Below are 24,520 nucleotides of genomic sequence, written 5' to 3'. Positions count from 1 at the left end.
TTTTTCTCCCGACAGTATCTTTGGCTTTGTCTTACCCCGGAGCAACATGCATCATTAAAGACGATCTGAGGCTACGGCTGGAACAGTCCAGGTGAGACTGACCAGGTTGCTCGATCACAATTAAACCAATCTACTGCAGGTTAACATATCAACGAGAAGTCGGTTATGGCACTGCAAGACTCAAGTGCCCAATGGATAGATACGGGATCATTTGGCGGACACAACTCTTTACTGTCAGCTGTCTGAATTCAGACCCGTTCATAATGGGAAGTGTGTTCACATCGACCACTATGATACCCAAAATGATTCTTGTCTCGCTCTTGCTGGGCTTATTGATGAATTAAACCATTATATTTATGTTTATTTTATACATAATTTATATATATATATATATATATATATATATATATATATATATATATGTATGTGTGTGTGTATGTGTTTTTAACATATATATATATATATATAATACATATTTTAATAATTATTTTTAGATTTATTCATAAAAAATATTTAAAACTGAACCAATAAACAGTGAAATCCAGCATTTTTCCATGTCAGAAGTAAAAATATTTTTGTTCTGTGTTCAAAATATAAATATAAATAGAATAATTAAGATTGATTTTGTTCTTATTTATTTATCTAAAAAAAATATTTAAAACACAATCAATAAACACTGAAATCTGGCATTTTTCCATTTCAGCAGTAAAAATGCATATTTGTCCTGTTATTTTAAACTGTTAAAATCAGTATAGGTTTTCATGAAAATGTTCTTTTATCACAAAAGTTTACTATTTACACTGTATTTACACTACACCCCCGGCATATGTGCCTATTTGCTTGCCCATCCGTCGCACTACTTATGCTGCAGTTGCGCCACACGTGTTGCTTCCTGAACCGTGTCACGTGATTTCACTGCTAATAAAAACATGTTTTTCTTTAACTATAAGAACAGAGGATAATTTCACAGAAGCATTACTGAGGAAAATCAAGAAAGAAAATAGGAATGCGTCCTTGTAAGCACTAGAGGGTGCTGTCACACACGTGTTGTCCCTCCACACACACAAGAGCTTCCACAGGTGACGACCCATGTGGAATGATTTACAGCAGTACCGCTACACGGCTACGCGGTTTAAATTCAAATGTTCTCATTTTCTCATGTGAACGTGCCCCTCGCTGACTGCGTCCTCCGTTGGCTGCAGTGGCAGAATGTCTTAAATAACAACACACATATACAGCCATATCACAGGAGTGCAAGTGTGGGGGGAGGGGGACACACACACACACGAGATGTTGACGTTGGCAGGTGAGAAAAACAACTGCATGCATCTTGAGTTGCAGTTAAATGACGTTACGTTTCCTCAATACCAAAATAAGAAAGAAAGAAACTCTGCTTCTTATCTTTCAATCTCGACGCATCCTTAGATGTCGTCTTAAAAGCTAAACAATAAATATAAAGACTGTGCCGTATTTCAAATAAACTCGTTCCAACAGATGTTGTTATTAGCTGTGACGAACATGGTTATTGTCTTTTGCTCCCTCTCTGTCTAAGGCCGCTGTTCAACCCACTCATCTCCCCGTCAGTGGAGATCTGTGTCTCACTATCACGGCTGGCTATTTTCACTCATCTCTTTCTTTTTCACACCACATATGTCAGTTTTTCACCTTGCTTCATCTTCTGATTCCTGCGCTCACCTATTCACTCTCTCTCTCTCACCTCTCTCTCTCTCATTAGTTTCTCTACGCCCACACACACACACACACACACACACTTCTCCCATCTCAACGCCGGGTGCTTCTCACGCTCCGGACTCGCGTGGTCCTCGCCCGCTCCTTGGTGATAACAGAGGACAGCGCTTGCAAAGTGGTGATGGCCGTCTTGGTCCAGTAGTCCACCTCCTTGAAGATCCGGTACACCCAAAGCTTCAGCTCATACAGACCGGTCGACCCCCCTGACTGCCGACAAGAAAAAGAGAGGGGGGGGGGGTCACCAAGATCTGCCTTCATTTCTCTCTAGAACTTCCACCATCATCATCATCAATGATGTCGACAGCAGCGCCTACCTCTAAGCCCTCCACGGGGGTCGTGACCGCCGTGCCGTCGGCGGCTTTGAGGAGCTCTCCGGTGGTGATCAGGAGGAACGACAGACTGTTCTTCACCATGCTCCTCTGGGTCTCATAGTCGCCCTTCTCTCCACCGCCCAGCTCCTCTTCCTCCCTGGCGATGGCACTCTCCAGCAAGCTGTGGCACTGGAGCAGAGCAGAGTGGAGACACCAGAGCTTGTCCCTGGTGTCCAGCTGGGGGGAAGGGGGAGGTACGGACACCAGACGACCGTCGGCAACATCTGCAACAAAACTCTCCTTCTTTGTCTTGAGGGGGGACAAGAGAAAACAAAAAAAGGGCGTTGGGAAATTAAGAACAGAAGTGAGATTTGGGAAGGCATTCATGCTGAAAAGGAAGAAGAGGAGGAGTTGGAAAGTGAAGTGGAAAAATATAAATATGCTTTCTATTAAATACTAACCACACTCTATCAAAGATCATTGTCTATGAGGTAACACCAGACGGCAACCTCTGGTTCTGTCGAGTGAAACTAATGTGGAAGTGTCTTAAAACTTGCATTCTCTCTACTGACCAGCAGGGGGCGACTCCTCCGTTTGTTAAAAGAAGTCTGATTGTATAGAAGTCTATGAGAAAATGACTCTACTTCTCTCTTGATTTATTACCTCAGTAAACATTGTAAACATGAGTTTATGGTCTCAATCTCTAGTTTCAAGTCTTCTTCAATACAGCATGATGTTCATTTAGTAAATGATGGTCCATTTAGAGTCAAACAGACCATAAAGCTGGGGATGCCTTAGGGCGGGCTTACTGTGATTGACAGGTCGCTGCCTCTACCAGAGACGTATACGGTGTCACTACATCACTCCTCCGCATTCCAAACATGGTCACTTCTGTTCAACGGTAGCAACAAAAACTACATGGAGATGGCTGTAATCCAAGATGGTGACAGCAAAATCGCCAAACGCCAAGCTTCAAAGCGACAGACCACAAACCAATAGGTGACGTCACGATGACTACGTCCACTTCTTACTGTATATACAGCCTGTGGGCAACACGGATCTCCTCTCAATGCAGCACATGCAATTCTATACTGTAAGAACAAAAAAGGCGTAAAATAACACGACATCCTTATAAAAGTCAACATCCGAAACAAGATGAATAAAATATTGACTAAAGAGTAATTCCATATTTTGGGAAATACTAGTATTTACTTTCTTGCCGAGAGTTAGCTGTGAAGATCGTTCAGCCGCACGAGATTAAGCATTAACAGGTCTGTGATGCCCTTAGATATTCGGGGCTGCACGCGCGCCACACTGAGTGGCTCAGCGTGTCTACCCTTCACCGAGAGGCGTGGGTAACCCACTGAATCCCACTCCTGATATTAGTCCATTTTTTTTTTAATTATTACTTTAACAGCTCAGGGATGTTCGAGCAACCTTTGTGCACTTTCTGAAGATTCTTTGCACTGTGAGTTCTGTTTTTGAATAAAGGGTTGGAAATTAATGCTTTTTTGTTTTTTTATCCGATTCATCGATTAATCGAACAAATAATCGACAGATTAATCGATTCTTAAAATAATCGTTAGTTGCAGCCCTACTAGCGAGTATAAGCTTTTAGTGCTTATGAATCCTTAGGGCCATCGTACTGAGGCGTTAATGTTAAACCCTGCATGCAAGTTAGTACCCGAGTGACCTAATGTGACCCAAATGCTCTGGGGGGGGGGGGGGGGGCATACCGCTCAGACTGCAGAGGAAATGTGACTCAGGCTGTTACAGATACCCCGGGAAGCGATGCTTTGGAGCCAGAGAGAATTATTAATTAAACGCTGAAAATGATTGAAGAGATAGCAAACGGATGTTGCAAATGAGTTTTTCTTCTTACCCAGTGAATAGGTGAGGGACAGCCGGACTGGGAAAATAATACTCTGCCTGGACAAATATTCAATCTGCATTGGATTCATGGGAGATTTACGAGCCAAAGACTGAATTAAATGCTACTTCAGAGACAATTCCTCCCCGCCGAGGACAGAAAACGCAGGCCTCAAATGCACCAATATGCTGTACGACAGGCTAAGACATATCTAATCACTTCACGGTGCGTTCAGTGGAATGCATCGGTTGTTCCAAAAAGCGATTGCTCTGCCAAGTCAATGACGCAAGATAAACCTGTGTGAGAAAAAGAAGACACGTGGAGGATAGAGGAACGCAGGGGTCAGACCCAGGTAGTGAGGAGGATGGAGGCATATGCCAGGCCGCTCCCTAGCTCCTAGAGAGACGCATGTAAGGAAGGATCGAGGCGGCGAATTGGCGGGACACCAAGACAGTTTTAATAACCGGTAGCTCGCACCTTTAGGCGAAGGGCTGGTGGAACAGAGATGGAGGCTCCGCAGAGTGCCAAGGAGTTTGTGCCAGAAAAAAAAAAACGCCCACTCCTATCATTCCAACTGAGTTCACCCCTCCTTCTCTGCATTCCTACCCCCACCCCGCTGTCCTAGACATCGTTTCTTTCTCACACACACACACACACACACACACACACACACACACACACACACACACACACACACACACACACACACACACACACACACACACACACACACACACACACCCTCTTATCTTGTTTTTGCACGCATCCCTTTCATCGTCAGTGTATAGGCCTATGTCTTCAAGCACATTCACACGCACAAGCAACGTTACAGGCATCCATGAGACACCCATGACACACTCTCACACACACACACACACACACACACACACACACACACACACACACACACAGAGAAAATCTATTAATTTTCCATTTGACCTTGGCCTAGTTCTCACTCTCCCTTACACCCACACGCGCACACACACACACGCACACTGAGTTGTGCTGGCTGGTTGGAGCAAGTGGAAACATCAAGCCTCTCTACTCACATAAAGTTCCAGTAAGATGGAGCACTCGTAGCGCAGCTGCTCGGCTATGGCGGTAGCCCGGGCCACGTTAGCCCGGGCCACGGCAGTCCGGCTCAGGTCCGATCCGGTCACCCTTCTAGTCTGCCTGGCTGCCATTATTGGCCCTGCGGCTGCCTCTACCGGGGAACACACGAGAACCGCACTCGTAGCAGGCGAAGCGACAAGTCCCCGTATTATACGCCCCGCGCACGAACGCCCCATCCCGGCAACACCGGATTCCCGGTCATGGTTTCACTTCGAGCCAGAACCGCCTCTTCTCCTCGGGGTTTCGGGTAAAGCGAGTTTCCCAGTTTTCGTTCGCTCGCTGCTCCGTTACTTATATTACAGAGTTGGCGGCCAACTCTCCGCCCTCCGGGAACTTGATGCCAGGCCGGAGGAATTTAACGGGACGAGCGGGGGCGGTGAGCCGCGGAGGGGAGGAGAGGGCAGGGAGGAGCTCATCAACTAATTCATGAGGAGCTTATCTGATTTACTGGAAGTGCCAGAAACAAAGACGGTCTCAACTTAAGAAGGATGCTGCCTGGACTATTTGAACATGTCCTGTATGAGGAAAAGTATACAAAGAATCTGTACCGGAAATATAGGCCTATTTTGACTTGTTGACTATTTTGCATACTTGATGTGAGTCTATAAAGTATGATTGTTGTAGATTAAACTTCACAAAGGTATAGAAAGTAGTTCAAATTAACTTCGACCAATGACACTAAAGTACTGATCAGGCCCGATGTATGCATTAAGTACTATTAGAACATTGACGGGGCCAGTCTAAATGACTGCATAGCCTACTGTAAGTCATATTGTAAATGCAGATCTTTACTTGTTATTGACCATTTTCATAAAGTGGTATAGCTATAAAAAACATTCTGTACCATACCGTCACAACAGAAACTGCACCAATAAAAGACTATTATAGTGATCTCTTCATTAAAATACAATCTCGGTGTTAATGGGAAATAGAGTACAGATAAGAGGTCTGCTACAGCTTTTAATTTGGAATAAATGTAGCCATGTATCTGCTTATTGGAGACCTGCTCATAGATTTAAAAAAATAGAATAAAATATAATTGTCATAGCAGAAAAGCAACAGGTGCAACCAATGACATAACTGATGGGTTTGTTCCATTTAGACGGCCAGGAAGCCATGTCAGTAAGCCAACATGCACAATGCCAGAGCCCTCCAGAAAGCAACATGTGAATGGAATGCAGCCGCTGTAAATGTTGGCTATTAGTACCAGTGTTTCACAGGACAAGTGTCCGGACAAATGTCCACTTGGATTTTGTCATTAAACTTATCTTAAACAATTTGTGATATATAGAGTTTATGAATTCATTCCATAAGGTGACAATACTGATTTAGCACAGGTATGAATCCAACGAGTTAGTGGATTCATTTAACTTGACATGATTTAATTTTAACCTTAGCATTTAGTTGTGTAACAGCCAAATCTGGATATTGAAAAATACACATTGTCATAGACACCATACAATTGAGGCTCTTATGATAGATGGTGTTGTATGCTGCAGATTGTAGAGGTATATTTGCAATTTCAATTTAAACTATTCACAACTTATTTATCAAACATAAGTTATTCACAAACATATTTCTGCAATGCAAAAATAATACATGTATGAGGATTATAATGCACTATATGACATCCTGTAAAATATAGTGAATTTCCGTCCCTATTATTTCCTGGATCAGTGATAAGGATGCAATACCACGCCTGTGCTGCAGGTGTCAGTGCAGGCGGCTAGAATGTAAACACCGAGCGGCGGCTAAATTGCAGCAGCTAATGGTCGACCTTAACATTTGACGTTTAACTTGTTAAAAGAGGAAATGGGAATGATTGACGTTAAATATTTATCCGCGGTATTATTTTAATGCATCCAACAGTTCATAGTAAGATTCTAGCAAACCCAGGAACAGTGTTAGTGTGCTTTCATTTTGAGACCAAGCTAACCAGCTAGCAAGCTTAGCTTCGGTTGATTTTAAAGCCATGAACTCTCTGGTTGGCTATGGTGTGTCCTCGGAGTCCGACAGCGACGGGGATGTCGAGGATGCAAACAATGGTGGAGTTTGGTAAGCATTCACTTAAAAAACACCGAGCACATAACAGATTGTCAGATACTTGTGAATGCTACTAAGCTAGCATATGCTGTTAACGTCTCAGTTTCTATCTGCACCCTTTTTTAAATCTTTTAAGTTCCTTTAGGGAGACGGGTGGCAAGGCATCAGCTGTCAAAAAGACCCGCAACTTTTTGCTGGAGTCTGGTTCAGCTTCCAGCGAATCCGACCCAGAGGAAGAGAACCCGGATCCCTCTTCATCGCATCCCCAAAAGCCCGCATATTCTGCAGCCCGCCGGCCCGCCGTGCCCTCCTCTCCCCCGGGTTTCCTCGCCTCCCACAAACTACCTCCTCCCTCTCTGAACACCTCTTCTGACAGCGGCGTGTTTGCCAATCCTTTCAAGGCACAGGCGGACCGGAAGCTCAGCGCCTTGCAGAAACACGTCCCCCTCACAATGCAGGCCAAACCCTCCCAGATCGGCGGTAAGAAGGTGTGCGTGTCGTACAGGAAAAACGGAAGGTGCAGGTTTGGGATCAAGTGCAAGTTTGCTCATGACAGTGACCTCCAGACTCTCGCTGACGGTCACCCGCCCGTGAGCGAGGAGACGCCGGGGTCGGGTCAGGCAGAGTCCCGCGCAGGTGGGTCACGTGGTGGAGCATCCCAGAACCTCCAGCAGACCAAAGAGGAGGAGGAAGAGTCAGGAGGGCAGCAGGGGAAGAAGAGGAAGGTCGGACTGAGTAACACTTTGATTCCTCCTAAACGAGCTATGAAGCAGTACGCCACGCAGAGGGACAGAGAGCAGCTCAACATGTCCTGATGGTGTGTTCTCAGCCATTATACTGTGCTGTCGTTAAAGCAATAGTACTGGAATGTTCTCTGAGTGTATATACATGCTGTAGAAATTGTGCACTATCCATTAATAGGACCAGCTAATGACTCAGGCATACAGTTACATTACAGTCGGCAGACGCTTTTTGTTCAAAGCAACTTCCGATTTTATTCCTGCAACTAAAACTCTTAATTGTCCCAGTTCAAGACATGCTGTGATTGCTTGGGTTTGTGTTCATTACTGTGAGTGAATACACTTTGGACAAATGTTAAGACATTTATTTTCATCTTTATAAATGAACAGCTTTTCGTGTTTGCTCTACCACACATCCTAAATCACAAACCAGAAGAGGTGCAGGTTTAGTATTGACATATGCCCCGAGGTTTCTACATAGCTTTGCTTACCAATGACATTACACTTTTAATAAGTCTAATTCAGTGACTGTGCTTGCGGTTATTTTACGGGTTCGTGTGTGATCTACAGCATCTAAGCTCACCTTTGACTGCTTATGATGGCCGAGGACTTCTGTGAGTATATATACACATTAGGTGGGTCATTATTCCTTCAATGTCTACCAACACTGAGCTCATGCGGTGGCCGGTGAAGCAGGTTTAACAGCACTGCCCAGATAGCTAAAATGTGCATATTTTGTAACTTTTTACAGAGCTGTAAAACATCTTTTTTTGTCTATTTCTTTTCAGGTTTTGAAATGTTTCTCTGAAGATAGTTTTCGGTCGTATTTTTCTTTTAACCTCGCCAAATAAAGGCTTTACAGTAGACCTGGACATTAAATGAAAAAAAGAAAGAAAATAGCTGCCTGTTCATTTAAACAGAATGTTCTCACCCCACACAGGTTTGGGTCGGTTTATAGCTTCTTAATGTGTGTTTTGTGTTAATTCATGATATAAATAGAGCAGATGTATTTTGTTAGGAACACACACTAGGTGTGTGCTGTATATCACTGAGAGGTATGCTATATTATTGCACAATAGCAACAGCTTTGCAACATAACCTCGGCATCGTTGAACACACTCACGTAGAAGGCTAGTTCAGTTTACAGGACTATGTACAAAGGCAACAGCACACACACACACACACGGACACATATACATCGTTCCCTGATACAGATATTCTAAAAAGCTACCAAATATGACTATGAGTGAACGGTACGTAATATGTGTGATCCTACATTTACCTCAAACATTGCAATGCAGTATATCAGGTCACTGATGACGACCTGCCTCTATCGTTTGTATTGTTAAGTCTTTCACATGAGGGACTGCTGCCCGTGTCTCCCGGTGCTGTCCGACAGAACGTCCCCGTGTCCCGCCTGCTCCCAGACCACGCCGTCCTCCCCCATCACTTCTGTGTGCACGAGGGTGCTGGCCGGCTCGAGCGCCGGATTGTCCAGAATAAAGTTGTCCCCGTTAGTGGAGGCCTGGGGCTGGGACGGGGACAGGAGAGCAGCTGTATGTAGGGTCTGAAGCTGCTGAGAGGTCGATAGAATGTGGGTCTGAGACTGGCTGACCGGCTGGAAGGTCATTTGAAGGATTTGAGTCTGCCCCTGGCTCTGCTGCTGGGAGGAGTACGACTGCAGGGGGTGCAGCTGGGGTTGATGCTGGCTCACCACCTGGCTGGAGTGGAGGGTCAGCTGTTGGATCTGGGGCTGCTGAGCAGCCTGCACAAACTGGACGGGCATCTGGAGCTGGAGGTGGGTCTGCTGATGGTTCTCCGCTGGCGAAGGCGGGTCGATGGGGGACAGGGCAATCGTCACAGGCACCTGCATGGCATGGAGGCTCTGGTCTTGTCCCAGTAAAACCACCTGGTGACTCACCTGTTGGGTCACGTGACCCAGCTGAGCAACTTGACCTTCATGGCTCAGCTGGTCCACCTGCCCTATTTGGCTCACATCCAGGCCGGCGACCTCGGCCTGCATGGGGTTTCCCTGCAGCTCCAGCAGGGAGACGGGGGTTGTGATGAGGGCGCCGGCGTTGGCTGCCAGAGCCTCTGCAATTAGCACCTCGGGGTGACTCTTGGCCTTGTGGGCCACCACGCAGTCCTTCTTCTCAAACTTCTTGCCACAAATGGAGCAGGCGAACTGATAGGTGGCGTCCGCGTCATGCTTCTTCATGTGCCAGTTGAGCGACGCCTTCTGGCGACACGTGAAGCCACAGATCTCACACCTACGGCGACAGATCCAGAGGGAAAAACGCATGTATTCATTTTGGAAAACTGAAAGAATCGGTGAGCGGAGAAAGCAAGTGAGCAATGTAACTGAGAAGTACTCACTGCAGGGGCTTCTCTCCTGTGTGAATCATGCGGTGCACAGCCAGGTTGTGGGAGCTCTTGAAGGCACGAGCACAGAACTCACAGATGTAGTCCCTCTGGTCTAGAAGCAACAAAACACTCAAATATAGCCGCGTTCGCCATTGAAATTCATCATAAATTATAGCAGGAAGGGCTCAGACACGGATGGAACCGTGTGTCACGTTAATGCTGTGGGTGTGTGTACCTGTGTGGTGCTTTGCATGACGCAGCAGCTGCTTCTGTAGTCGGAAAAGCCGTCCGCAAGAGGGGTGAGGGCAGACGTATTTCTTCTTCAGCAGGTGCTGGTACTTTATGTGGTGCTGGTGTGCAGAACAAAAAGAAACACAGATCATCATCATCAGCAGGATGGAGGAGCTAGCCGACTGAAAACAGACCTGAAAGAGGCCACATATGTCTATTTTCTGACCTCTTATGGACCGCACTATTAATTAAAAAAACAAGAGACAGATTTATCTACAATGAAAGTAACCTTTTAGTAGAAGCTCTAACTCCTCTATAGTTTGTGTTTGAAAATCCAAACGGTTGTCAGCAATGTTTGGAATAGTCTTCAAATCGCTGCGTGTGCTCGAGTGAGGTAAGTAGTCCTCGGTAGGATCGTGCGCTTGCTGAGACAGACCTGCAGGTAGCGAGGATGAGCCAGGACCGTCCCACATCCTTCCATTTCACAGCGCACGTACTGCACCGGCGGCTTCTTCCTGTGTGGGGCGAAGCATGTGTCATTGCAACGTCACAGCACCGAGACCAAATATTGAAGTGGGAGTAAAGCAAATTGATGTTCTGAGTCGATGAGCACGCACGCCAGAGACTTCTGCCTGCTAAGCCCCATGCTTCCGCCAATGGGGATACAATAGTTCAAATCGCTCGGCTCTTCTCGACTTTACAAATGCCATTGGTCTGAATTGATCAAATTGCTGGGATTGTGAGGTTTAAAGCTATTTATCCATCATTTTACAGCCGCAACAATAGCGACGAAGCCCAGAGCACGCGCCACACCCTCTCATGCGTGACATCATTTTTTGTTCAGTGTTGGGGGAGATGCTAAGAATGGCTCCAGTGCATCATCGAGCCATGATTTCAGGCCCGCCCAAAAGTCTGTTAAATGTTCAAACTCCACATTTAAGTGCTGTATAGTATAGTCTTTTCTCACATGTGCGATGTGTTAGAAACAAACAGATTTTACTTTTACCCAGAGTTTAAATGGGTCTCAAAAGTTCTCATCAATGTCTCACACATCCAAATTCTTTTGCTCAGTTACGTCAAACAGCAGCCACTACCACGTGCTGTATTTTGGAATGAAATGATGACAGAGTGATTCCTTAAATCATGGAATAAAGTTTGGATTGAGACCCCTCAACCTCACCTCCTCTTTGGCAGCCGCGGGGTTTTGTCGTCTTTTTTCCGCCGGCCTCTCCTAACACAGACGAGGAGAACAAGAAGAAAAATACAAAAATCAAGTAGTTTGCTTTGTAACCCCCCCCCCCCCACACACACACACACACACTTTAAAAGTACATTGGTAACACTTACTTCCTGGGTCCATCCGGGTCCTCTACTAGTTCCTCCTCTAGCTTTACTTCCTCTTCCAAACCCTCCACGTTGTCTGAACCCTCTATCTTTATCTCGGCGACCTCCTTCTCCTTTTTAGGTGCCCTCTCTTTCTCTTTCCTCTCCTTGGGTCTCGGGGGAGCTCTGCGCTTTGGTTTCGGGACATCCCTAAAAAAAAAGACGGAGGAATGTCCCGTCACTGAACCCCAAAAAATACGATGCCTGTCTAATTTTGTCAGACAGGCACTCACACACACCGCTCAGCATTGGGGTCGTAGCTCTGGTCATTTAGGTCATCTGTAAAGGGGAGATCTTCATCGCTGCTGAGACCCTCTTCTTCCTCTGCACCACTGGGAGCAAAAGAACAAAATCACTTGAAACAAAACTCCCTGCGGTCGGTCTGCTCAGGGTCGGGTGAATGTTGAGAATGATGAGCGTACCTCTGACTCTGCGGCTGGTAGCTGAGGTCATCCCCAAACGGAGGGTCTTCATCACCCAAGACCAGCTCAGCGACGTCCTCGCTTCCCTCTTTCTTTTGACTGCGCAAAAAACGCGACGGTCATCAAAACACAGCAGCACTCTCACTCAGTAACAGAGATAGAAGCTAGCGGTATATATTTATTTGGTGTGACTGTGTGTAAAACAGAGAGTGTGATCCTACATAACCACATCTTTAAAAAGGGGCAGTTCCCCTAAATAACACAAGACAAATGTTCCCACATAGCTACTGAATACAACTGAAGCGGTCTACTGCAAGGAATAAGTGGGATGTTTTTAGAAGGATGCATCTCCAGCCATTGCGTGGTCTCTAACTTTGTCTGGCTCACTGAGCCTGGAGCCTTAACGCTCACAATGTGCACATTAGGTTTCACCAAAGGGGGAAAAATATACACTTACATTTCATAGTTGTCTTTATTTTCTACCTCTCCTTCCACTGCTGCATGACAAACAGAGAAAAGAAGGACATCATAAGTATGAGAGAGGCAACAAAAGCACCGTAAGCCTCCAGTTATAGATATACGTACACATTTGCATGAGTGATGCAACATGAAAAGGCATGAAAGCATGGAGACATATTATTGCAGTCGACTGCAAAAAAAAAAAGTTCTGTGAAGAAGCAAGATGTCGAGAACGCTATCGCCAAAAACATGCAAGTTCTGGATGCTGAGGAGGAACTATATAAATAACAAACTCAGATTTCGTATAAAATATTCATCACAATACTACAATCCCTCAAATGTAGATTTTTACGGTCTCCTGTTTATAAAGCATTTAAACAAATTGTCCTTTCTAAAATCCTGAGACTTCATAAAAGCAAAAATGAATTCATAATTTTACTTCTGAATTGCAGTTATTTGCTTTCATCAGTACTTGTGGGAGTGATGTCAGCGCGCAGTGGGTGCCGGCTTACAGAAATTTGCGGCACGTTTGCGCTTTTTACGCAAAACACGCGATGACATCATTTTTGTCTCGCGGGGGACACTAAGATGAGCACAAACCCAACTCCAGTGAGTTATTGGAAGTAGAAGAGAGGGACCAAGAAAAGATTGCACCCACATTAGTAGCTCAAAAAGCAGCACTGATCCCGTTAGTCACGCTGAAAATCCATAATCACAACTGAAGGTTTTCTATTGAAGATAGCACATCCTGAAGATGTAATATCCTGCATCTGTATGATATGACTTGTGTACTATGAGCCCACATGTTGAATCACTGTGGCTCACTGTCAACAGGTGGCTCACCAGCTGGAGTCTCCATTCCGGGTTCGGTCTTACACACAGGCTTGGCAGAGCCGCGGAGGGCCCTGCCAGACGGGGGCTTGGCACGACTCTGGGCTGGGGGGCGTCTGGAGGGTAGAGCTGGAGTGAGGGAGCAGAACAGCACGCCATCAAACACACTGTGCCATGAAGTGTGGCACAGGCACGTGCAGACACAATCACACACACACAGGGCACTTGCACATACACAGCATAAGATGTCACTTAAATGTAGGTTCAGCAAGAGATGCATCAATGAGTTTTGAGTGTCTGATTACCTTGAGCATCTGTGGCAGGTTTCTTGGGGTCCTCTGAGCTGCAGGAAAGGAAGAAAAAACAACAACACTGAGACCTGACATGCCACCATTCCTATTTGTCCTCTGATGCAGCAATGCATTTAAAAGTTTTAAAGTGGAATACATTTTTAAAAAGTGTCAATTTGTAAAGCCAGGTGAGTTTTACTCCACCCTCCCCATGCAGAGCTGCAGAAAGGGGACGAGCTATGTGAAGGCTGCGTCTGACAGGAACCGACCCCGCCGACATAAACACAGGTTTTAAGTGTAGCCCTGCTCATTATAAACAAACTATTAGCTACTACTGTTAAATTCAAAACGTACTCTGTGCCTTGAAGGCTGTCACCTGCGACCCCCCCTCCAGCCTCGGCAGAACCCGCAGATTCGGAAATTTTCTTCCGCCTCGAGTTGGAAACTTTCCTCCGCTTGGTCGCACCGATGTCCGGGCTCGGTTCGTCTTCGTCGTCGCTCTTGGTGTCCTTCAGCCAGGCCGGTACTGTCCTCGTTGACCGGTCTCTCAAAACCCGCCCAGAGCTCTGTGGGCTTGACGCTGCTCCGTTGACGTCTGTTAACGAAGCGGAGACGCCAGACCTCGGGCGGCATGCTCCCCGCTCTCTGAGCCCCCTCCGCGGGGTAACGGTCGTACTGGTGGCCGGGGTCCCTTCTGCGGCCTTGTCCTCCGCCTGCTCGTCACCTTTATTTACACCCGCGGTTCGGTTGCCCACCAGCTCCATCACCGTGAGGACACCTCAGCCTACTTCCACTTCAGCTTAAAGGCAAGCAGGCCTACTAGCAATTTGAATAAAACCGGACAACATCTGGTTTAAAGACGTTTGTTTTGATTGCGAGCGGCCTTTATCCAACAGTGGGGCATTTTCTGTGAATGCCTTGGGTTCGTCGCAAATAAAATGCATATATTTATTGATTAGGAATTGAAAACTTTTCTTAATTATCTATTCAGCAATAACCCGATATCATTTTAAAGAAGCAGACACTATTTTCGCGTTCTTAAAGCTATAGTAAACCTACTATTCGCCCGGGCCCGACGCACAACCATTTTGTGCGCTTTGTTGCGTCTCCTTTAAGCCAAATATAAACTGAGGTTACGTTCAGGAACGGTCCGGAATTTTAGCAGCTATAAAAATCATCAGGATTTCCCTTTAGCTTTTGCAGATAGAGTCAGCCTCTAGCTGCATTGTTTATAAATCTGTGAAGACAGTAGCAGGCGTGCAAAAACAGCGCGCCCGCGGTTGGCTGCCGGGGAATCATGGGAAGTGTAGTGCAAGTTAGATCAACACAACTTGGACATTGTTTTAAGGATATTTCTATATTTTTTGTGCTTTTATTGCTTTTTTAAAAACAAAATAGGAATAAAAGATCGGAATGTAATTTAATACAACAAATAACACAATAAATACAGTATCTATACTATATCTTTATCTATATATATTTAATTTTATCCCGTATAGTCCCATTGCGATTCAAAATCTCTTTTCCAAGGGAGTCTTGGCCACAGCACAAACTTAAAAAGTTTAAAAAATCTAAATTAAAAGCACAAATAACAGCTTTCACATAAAAGCATAAATAACAGACAGACAGACTAATTCTTATAAATATAATGATGTGAACATTTTCCATGCATGCAGAAGACTTTCCCTGCCACACACATTAAAACCAGGTGGAATTACTTTTATTTGTTTTTTTGTGTGTGTATTTTATTCCCCAGCCTACAGTATTTGAGTGTTCTGCGCTAAATAAATCACAATGTTTGTCTCAACACTCAGACTGTAGGATAATGTCCCTTTCTTGCATGTGGTGAATTCATATTTTAACTGCAAGAAAGACTAAATGGGTTTCGTGTGCTGCTATATTCTGCACTGATGACTGTGGAGCTAACATGGCTGCCATTGAAAACATGCACCGAACGGGTCCGCTGCAGGCTGCTCTGATGAGGTGCGTTTACCACCAGATGGCAATATTGTCTAAATGTACAACTCCACTCTGACAGCACGATGTCTCTCTAACGTGCTTTAAAATCATTCTCTTGCCATCGGTCAGTGTGGTAAAGCAGGTGTGGTGTTGATGTGTTTATTCAGCCGGTATGTCGGAGATAATCATCACGGGAAATAAACTCATTCTTGCCTTTTACTTTATTTTTTCAATTGTGTGGACACACAAACCCCCACGTGGGATTATAGTAAGAGAGGTGAGCAAAACCCCAACATTAGTTTTTTGATCCGTTAAATACCAGAGCCAGAATCACCAATATTGATACCAATGTTTGTTATTATTAAAAGCAGATAATGCGCCATCATGTGCCACGATTTATGAGGTAGATGCACCATTAAAACGCTGCTTCTGAGTATAGGTTGATCACCCCTGATGGATTTACCAAACATTCAGCATTTATACCATTCTCTAATCATTACCAAATCGCATCCATGTTGTGACATGAATGGTCAAATGCAAATGTATATTGTAGAAACAAGGTGATCATTGCACAGACGAAGCTGAGTGAGAGTTCACATCCAAAGAACATGATTTAACTTGAGACAGATCTATTTCTTGGTATGTTCTATTAAAAATAAGACGTATTAGTTCAGCAGGTTGTTTTTTTTCTGTAACCTTTCACCACATTTTAATGGTTGTCTGAAAGGTCCTCCATGTACCTGATTGCCCTCCTGGACACTTTGTACTGCAGTTTGAAGGCTACTTTAAAGCCTCCCTGAACTCCTCGTTTGGGTACAACATGTTTCTAGAGTAAAGTTGACCTGCCACAGAGAAGTTTATGAAACATTCTCCCAGCACTGCTCTCCCCATGATGACACATTGCTTAGTAGCCGATGTGTCGGGTCAGGGATGGGTTTTCATTCACAGAGGTCACAGTCAAAGTCCTCTGCTTGAGCACCTTTCAGGACACTTCAGACCCTTTAATTAAGCACGTCCTGGTTGTGCAGTTTAATCTAAACAAAAGGGAATACGAAATAAATGTAGGCAGTGCATCCTTTTGAAAATGCTTTATTTATCTACTTCATCACTATAAATATAATAATACAGAACAAGCTTTTTTTCTTTTTTTTAAACAAACCTTCAGCTAGAAAACAGTCTGCATAGGTCTACAAAGGAATAGCAAAGGGCACATCTTGGCAATAAGGCACACACTAGGAAGAGTTTAAATGGCAACACCTACATTAAACTAGGCATGTGACAACACCCACTGACACTCAGGAGTTCATCCCGCGGCCGTCGTGTGGGTCAAATGCAGGCAATAGAAAGAAAAGCGGGCGTTTTGAGTGGGAGGCAGACACATGAAGCTTGGATGGCAACTGAATCACGATCAGACATTTACCGGTTTAGCTGCAACGACCAACGGCTTAATGTGCAGACGGGTTGCAACACCGCAAAGGACCAGATTTAGTTTTTTAGCTGACACTGATACAAAAAAATGTAGCTAAACGAGAAGGCCTCCGTGTTCCCACTCAGAACACCAAATGCAGTACAAAATAGCAAACAGAATATGACACACAATGACAAAAACACAATAACCTTGAATGGTTTCAAAACTATTGGACACTTTGGCAAAAAAAAAGAAAATATTGTTTCTCTACTTTTGTTACTCTGACTTTTTCTTTTGAATCCCTAAACAAGGTGTAGATAAAGAAAGGATATATGTTTTAGAATATATTATACCTTTTCTTCTCACTTCATAGACAAAACACGTAATGCATATATATTAAATATATCCTGACTTATTGTCATCATACACAAACACAATAAAAGCAGTTGTCAGCAGTATGTTTTTCTACATAAAAATCCAGTTTTAGAGGAGAGAGAAAAAAGTTCTTTAATTAAACAAGTAGACGACGGAGTGAGATGAGACAAATATGTCTTGCTTGCTTTTTCATTTAACGACTCGGAGATAAAATGTAGTCGTGATGCAGGAAATTCTCAAAGTAGGACGCATCATGTTGATTTGTGTTTTTAAAAAGTAGTCAAAAATCTGTGGAGCAAGTAAAGCAAGCAAATGAAATACGCCCCTTTAAACACAGAATCAATACCACTACCAAAAAGTGGTCGACAAATACAATCTAGTACACAAATGTTTTGCATTCTTTTTTATAAAGATGGCTGTTGTGGAGTGCGACTTCACGATCGGCAGCTGCTCGCATCCGTTCCGTTTGTCGGTTTTTAGCAAAAACTTGCAAGGCTGCTCGTATGTTACAGCGCGAGGTATTGCTCCTGGTCCAACACACGGCACATTTTAAATAGTGCCTACTAACCATCCATGAGGGTTTATTTTAGTTGTTTTTAATGCTTTTATCTGCGAGGAAAAACCTCTGTCACACATAACTAATTGAGAAAACACCAAACTGGCCCAGTGTATACGTAAATGTGTGCTTGGTATTTAACATTTCTTCATCTGGTTTGTCACAATCTCTTGCGTTTTATAAATACGTTTGAGTGCTCCTCAGTCAAGCACAGTTTGGAGGACGGGAAATGAAGGGGATGCCAGACATACGGAGTGTTACCTCAGGGAAGAGACTGAAAAACCTCACCAAAACACACAGCAATACTACAAATCGTTGGAAACAGGAAAGGAGAAAACGTTTCTCTTTGTGCCAACCGCAGCAGGCTTCACATCGTTATGAAAGGCACAGTGAAAAGCACGAGGTAGCACGTACAGTGTGCAGATGTAAGGCACCGTATTTAGGCACAGGGAATCTTTCTATCAGGAGGCTGGAGTGTATGGAGCCTTACGTTGTTTTTTTTGGTTGGCATTGGCAAATGCAGGAGCGCTTTAAGTGGCAGAGTGTTCTTTCTTTTCTGTCCTTGTTTGTTCACTTTTTCAAGAGTAAAAAACAACACGATAATAAAGACATATGTAAATGAGAGTGTTCAGTCCCCTGTCAGCGCAGTTTCTGGGGATGGGGAAACATCTACACGGCGGCGCTGTCGATCAGGCTAATGGATCAAATCATCTTCACACAAGCATTCCAGTTTTCTTTCTTTCGCATTCGTTCCCTGAAGGAATCGGCCACAAAAATATTCTTCAGCTGGCGACGTTTTCTTCAAACAAACCAAGAATGTTTCCGGAAGTGAAAGACACACACAAAAAAAACCGAGCAGACTAATCGTGAGCAGATGAACACGTCACTCAGAAACCTTCATTTAAAACAAGAAAAACACAAATAAAACTATAAACAAAAAAACAAAAAGTACCAAAACAGGCATGTTCGAACCTTACACGTTCAACCAGCATGGACGGACACCATCACCTACAGTATGTAGAATTGGCTAAAATACTCTATATTAATGAAAATAAAACATTAGTATATCCAAACACATCCTTGCCTGTCAGTAGTTCCTGTTGTACTTTTACTTTCTTTCAAATAACTTTTCTTTTTTTTTACCCCCACCTTTTTAAAAAATTGTGACAGTGTGAAGGTCTATCGTTCCTGCTTCAGAGAGCTCCGTTAATAAGAGAAACCTACAGAGAGTAAAACCTAAAATATGTATCTTGTCATCATAAATACTTGAATGTACCTTCAATGTTTCTGTTGCTGTAGCAACACGGGTCAGAGACAGAGAGAGAGACAGAGAGAGAGACAGAGAGATATTTGCTTCAAACGACATTCCTTTAGAGCTTTTGGATGTTCAAGTGACATTTCTGTACGATGGGACAGACGTGGTGGTGGTGGTGGCGGTTCAGTCAGAGGGTAACTTTGTCGTTGTTTCACAAGGTCTGACCCTCAGAATCAATACGTCTGGTAGACATCGTGGATGGGCAGCTGGAAGGCCGTGGCGGGGAAGGCCTGTGGCATCGCGTAGCCCGCGTACCCGCCGTACGCCGCAGCCGCAGCTGCCACCGCCGCGTTCTTCTGCAGAGCGGCCAGAGCTGCTGTGTTGGCAGCGTAGTTTGTGATGGGGACGTATCCAGCTCCGTAAAGGCCACCGGCCCCTGGGATACGCTGTACGTTGTGGGCCATGGCGTAGACCGGAGTGATGGGACGGCCCTGGGGAATGCAGAAAAAAGAGGACTATGGTGGGTAAGAGGATTTGTAAAGCATACATTCATTGAATGAATGCATTCACTTGTGAGTTATGAACCTTAATCAATCTGACATAAAGTTCCCAGAGTATGAATACTTAATGTTTGTCATATAATCAGTGGTGGATCTATTGTACTTTTTACTCCACTATATTTATTTGAAAGAAGTGAGCCCACTGTAACTCTATAATCCTCTCCTCGTCTCTGCTTGAGGTTTGAGACTCAAGGCTACATTAGCGGCTACTAGCTTAACACAGTTGCAGAGTTGCGTGGTGGCTAGTAGAGAGGCTAAGTCACGCCATGTCCGGTTTCCCCATGGGAACTTATTTCGGAAAAGATATGAACGGTAGTCAACGGCAGGAGACAAATATTCTTTTGATCCCGTTTCAATCGTGTTTGTCAATGTAAAAAACAATTTAGCCAGTCAAGAAAGTCACAGTTAGTCTTAGGTTTGCCATATTATCTTTTAGTTTTGTGTGAAACCATAGACTGTATATAAGAAGTGGACATAGTCATTGTGACATCACCCATTGGTTTGTGGACTGCCGTTTTGAAGCCTTGAGTTCAGCAATTTCGCCGTCGTCTTTTTGGAATATGACCATCTCCATATTGTGTTTTTTCGCAACCAATCTACAATGTTTACTAAGGTAATAAATCAAGTGAGAAGTAGGGTAATTTTCTCATAGACTTCTATACAGACTTCTTTTTGCAACTGGAGGAGTCGCCCCCTGCTGGTCAGTAGAGAGAATGCAAGTTAAAGACACTTCAGCTTTGGCTTCAATCGACCGATCAGTGAACTACATCTCTGGTCTCACACCAACAAGGCCATTACCTCGGTTTGCTAGCTAGCTAGGTAACTTAGCTCTGATCCACGCACAAATGTCAGCGAGACCCTTCGCTTACGCGACTTTTGGGTGTGTAGTCTAATAACATATTTTCAGTCCTATACTTCAACAGTTTTCACGACAATACTTTCTTGACGTGAAAGATTATCTTTTGAATTGTGTAAATCTTGGCACAATTCAAACGGGATCAAATAATTATTTGTCTCTTTCCATTGACTACCGTACATATTTCTTCCGAAATAAGGTCCCATGGTGGTCAACCGGAAGGGGCGGGACTTCGCCTCTCTATGTAGGCGCCAGGTTTTGATAAAGGAGAAGAATGCATAGAATAAAAACGACTGCTGTTCTACTGCAGCAAATTTGATACAACTATGTAATAGTGCAATGCTGATTCAGACTGAATACAGTAATCATTCAGTGTATTACTTTTTCAAGTTTTATGAGGAATTTGGTGTAAAATCTGATCCATAGATACTGCATGATGCAGTACCCATGCATGCCCTGAGACGGTGCTGGATATTTTACATCTTTATCAACATGAATCAAAATTTGAGAAATTTTATCTGTGAAACCTCAAACAGTATCATAATGCACACCTGAAAAGGTGGAGGGGTAGAGACCGACGGTAGGACGGTGCCAGCAGCAGTAGCGGTGGTGTGTTCAGGGTGTTGCATGGCCAGAGGGTTGAGGAGGTGCTCCACCGTGTGCATCTTCCCCTCCTCCATCATCTTGGCTGCAGGAGCCGTGCTGAACATTGGGTACTGCCCACCCAGAGTGGGCAACGCCACTGCACATAAAGAGACACATGAATGAGAGCTTGGATGACAGACGGGACCGCTGCAAACAACAGAGTGTATCGAGCGATGGTTGTATTTGCATTCACATAACAAGAAATAATAGCACATACATGCACCCGTGCTCAAACAGAAACAAGCATACTTAGATCTCAATCTATGAAAGGAGTTACTGCTAAAGTAATCAAGGTCGAAGGAAACAATTTAGTGGAGAAGGGGGAAAAAAATGTTGCCGTTGTGATTCGGATTACGATGGTGCTCAACTGTGGATTAACTTCAGTGCTCCGACACATACACACACACACAAACATACACACACAGAGGGAGCACAACGTAAGTCATTGTTTCAGATGGACAAAAGTCTTTTCAATCTGGTGGGGATCCTGTGATTCCACACGGAATAAAGAGCCAGCTCCAGATTGGGGTCAACTTGTTCTAAAAGGAGCATCAGGAACGTCCGATATGGACCTCTAATCACCAAATACATTAATATTGACGACAAATAGTTTGATATTAAAAGTTATGTTGAAGAAACAATCTGGGGGATTGAGTCACTTTTGTGTTTAGTAATAAAGAATAATACCAGTGTGTGAATTGTTTTTTTCTATCATTGAAGCCTTTTATTGTTCTACTGTATAAAAATATACTTGACATATTGAATTTACATGATCCACCTACATAAACATGAAGCCCTTTTTTGTGTTTTAGTCCCCCCCCCCCCCCCCCCCCTCTCATGCATTTGCATTTCCTTCTGCTTACAGTCAGGAAATAAGGAAGAGAGAAGAAGGAAATAATCCTTTAAAAAGAAGCCACCTTACAACTTTAGGGTCATATTTCTTCGGCAGCTAATTTCCCCCTATGCACTGTAGACCTCATATTGACAAAACAAAACAAAATCATGATAGTGATCATGTAGACTAAATGTATACAGCAGTAGTTGGGCTGCCATCCTACATAACACTGGTATAATCCTTTAAGTGATCAGAATAGAGTAGACACAAGAGGAAAGAGGAGATAAATAATCTTTAGTTTGTGCGTTTAGTTTTGCATTTCAACTCCGTTCTTGACTGAAAGTGTCGTAATGCTAACGAAGCTAATGCAGCTGCTCTTATGAGAACTAAACTCATTGAGTTGATGTTCAAAAATAACTTTTATATTGGTTTTATGAAAAGCAAATATTTTGGGAAATACATGTTTGTTTTACATTCAAGATACTATCAACCACCTTTCAGTAAGAAATTGGAGTTGAGTGCATATGTAAAAGGAGATTGTGGAAGAACTGGTCCCCACATAACGATGGCCATGTTCAGACAGACAACAGCACTGCATAGAGAAACATGGCTTCCTTATTCAGGTTAATGAAACCAATGCATTGGGGGTGCCCAAAATGCAGCAAAAAACAAACAATAAATGTAGTCTCATTGTAAAAAGCTTTTGCCGAAACACAATTCAATGTCTTCTGGCAAGGCTCTGCGTTGGCCAATCAAATCAAAGATTTACTTTGTAAAGTGACCAGGGTGCTTCTACCATTAACCTAGTGACCGTCACGACAGAGGATAAATTGCTGAACAGCGCAATGTTTCAGCGTCTGATAGCCTTTAAACACATTGCATGGTCTCGATACTGCGCCGCCAACAACGAAGCCCCTTGTGTTCTTTTAACACAGTGCTGTTTTTTGTCTGAACACCAGGTAAGACAAATTTCTGATATGGAGAGAAAGGGAAAGAATGAGGAACAAATTATAGCAGTTACTTTCTGGTCATGCTAGAAAGGACAGATATTTTGTGTCATTATTCTTCACTGCAAAGAGAAGGGAAGTCCTTTTGCGCCTGACCATCCAGCAACAAACATAATCTTGATTTACGTTCCTCAAACCACACAGGAGAGAGAGACAGAAAATTATGAGCTGGAAGGTTTAATAAAGGCTTTTGAGATGGGCAAGGATATGGATGGATATATCTATCTCACTGACTTGTGCCAGGTTTGATGCCAACGGTGTTGACGGAGGCAGCAAGCTCCAGACTGGGCATCAGCTCATAGGGCTTTTCGGGCTGCTTGGCCTTGCCCTCATGGTAGCGGCTGTAGATGCCACGACCGGCAGAGTAACCCCCCAGGTACGACCCCCGTGGTCCAGGGGTACGGTTACCTGCAGCAGCACGACCACGACCTCGCACAGTACCTGCTTAAAATACAATTAAAGTAATATGATGACAGGGGTTGTGGTTTTGGACTTGGGCAGTAGGGGCAACTTATACTGAAAGTTGTGTGGGGCGACGTGTAAGGCAAGATTTTCTGATGGGTTTAGAACTTCTTTGACAGTTCCTTCCAAGATATTGGGACTGAGGCAGCAAGAAGAGTCCTTTAGCTCTAATTTAATGGAAACGATTGCTCACAAAGTGCAATTGCTACTGGAAATTTCTCAACAATATCTGTTCTGAGCTCAGGATATTTTTGGAGTTCTTTTGGTACGGTTTGGCCTTTTTCCTGAGCACTGCTCTGACTCTTGAATTAGATGCAGTTATGCAAGTTTATCGCACTTTGAAATGATATTCCTAGACGTTCTTAGCTTTGTTGTGATCTCTGCAATAAACCAGCATGAAATGGGAGGTGACAGCACAGCGGGAAAAGGATGGTGTTAGAAAATGTATAGTTTGTCACATTGCAAGAAGTCATTGTTCATTAAAGAGATAAGTAGGAATAAGGATGTGAGAGATTACCATTGTTCTGTATCATTGGGGATCCTTTGGAGAAAAAACCAAAACACAATGATTGTTGAAAGTCAAATAGATTTTCCTGCTACCACCCAAACACCATCTTTAATCAATCATCAGGGATAATGGGATTAGCATTCATTGGTCCATCACCTTGTTTTGTCTTTGCTTTTAACAACACATTTCTGATTCTAAGCCACAAACCCTAATCAAGTTAAGATTTTAAAACTTTTGTCAAATGACAATCTAGTCATCGAAGATGAAATCATCATTACCTTAGTCATC

The 24,520-nt window shown here is 43.9% G+C and overlaps 4 protein-coding genes across 12 annotated transcripts in view; 1 reads left to right on the top strand and 3 right to left on the bottom strand.

The window, feature by feature from the left end:
* Positions 1-371: 371 nt before the first annotated feature.
* LOC306695480 (uncharacterized protein) lies at positions 372-5,347 on the bottom strand. The gene is made up of 3 exons (XM_079158734.1): positions 4,980-5,347; positions 2,064-2,369; positions 372-1,956 (listed from the first exon to the last, which is right to left on the bottom strand). Exons 1-3 carry the CDS (start codon positions 5,217-5,219, stop codon positions 1,783-1,785), a joined length of 720 nt encoding a protein of 239 aa, XP_079014860.1. The 5' UTR covers positions 5,220-5,347; the 3' UTR covers positions 372-1,782.
* A 1,613-nt stretch (positions 5,348-6,960) lies between these two features.
* On the top strand, positions 6,961-7,901 carry LOC306695961 (uncharacterized protein; the record flags this gene model as incomplete). 2 transcript variants are annotated; one of them, XM_079159410.1, is made up of 2 exons in its annotated part: positions 6,961-7,098; positions 7,232-7,901. In XM_079159410.1, the coding sequence occupies exons 1-2, from the start codon at positions 7,016-7,018 to the stop codon at positions 7,899-7,901; spliced, it is 753 nt and encodes a 250-aa protein (XP_079015536.1). In that variant the 5' UTR covers positions 6,961-7,015. The 2 variants fall into 2 exon arrangements, with proteins under 2 accessions (XP_079015536.1, XP_079015535.1); XM_079159409.1 differs by having other exon boundaries at positions 6,975-7,098; positions 7,223-7,901.
* A 1,278-nt stretch (positions 7,902-9,179) lies between these two features.
* On the bottom strand, positions 9,180-14,882 carry LOC306695960 (uncharacterized protein). 2 transcript variants are annotated; one of them, XM_079159407.1, is made up of 12 exons: positions 14,161-14,882; positions 13,822-13,859; positions 13,529-13,645; positions 12,684-12,723; positions 12,227-12,325; positions 12,038-12,136; positions 11,769-11,954; positions 11,602-11,652; positions 10,858-10,936; positions 10,426-10,540; positions 10,203-10,302; positions 9,180-10,096 (listed from the first exon to the last, which is right to left on the bottom strand). In XM_079159407.1, exons 1-12 carry the CDS (start codon positions 14,568-14,570, stop codon positions 9,181-9,183), a joined length of 2,250 nt encoding a protein of 749 aa, XP_079015533.1. In that variant the 5' UTR covers positions 14,571-14,882; the 3' UTR covers position 9,180. The 2 variants fall into 2 exon arrangements, with proteins under 2 accessions (XP_079015533.1, XP_079015534.1); XM_079159408.1 differs by having other exon boundaries at positions 12,044-12,136.
* A 1,956-nt stretch (positions 14,883-16,838) lies between these two features.
* rbm47 (RNA binding motif protein 47) overlaps positions 16,839-24,520 on the bottom strand; it is a 34,020-nt gene continuing 26,338 nt past the window's right edge. For 3 of the 7 annotated variants that reach the window (XM_079160433.1, XM_079160434.1, XM_079160435.1), the window contains 4 exons: positions 24,242-24,265; positions 23,497-23,706; positions 21,327-21,517; positions 16,839-19,850 (listed from right to left, as the gene is read on the bottom strand). In XM_079160433.1, the coding sequence (XP_079016559.1) occupies positions 19,593-19,850; positions 21,327-21,517; positions 23,497-23,706; positions 24,242-24,265 (683 nt within the window). In that variant the 3' untranslated portion in view covers positions 16,839-19,592. The remainder of the gene's footprint in view (positions 19,851-21,326; positions 21,518-23,496; positions 23,707-24,241; positions 24,266-24,520) is intronic. The other 4 variants (XM_079160436.1, XM_079160437.1, XM_079160438.1 and 1 more) reach the window with 4 other exon arrangements.

The sequence above is a fragment of the Pholis gunnellus genome (genome assembly GCF_910591455.1).
Source record: "Pholis gunnellus genome assembly, chromosome: 5".
NCBI classification, from domain to species: domain Eukaryota; kingdom Metazoa; phylum Chordata; class Actinopteri; order Perciformes; family Pholidae; genus Pholis; species Pholis gunnellus.
Note: the sequence above shows the minus strand (reverse complement) of the source record. Positions and strands in the feature narration are given on the sequence as shown.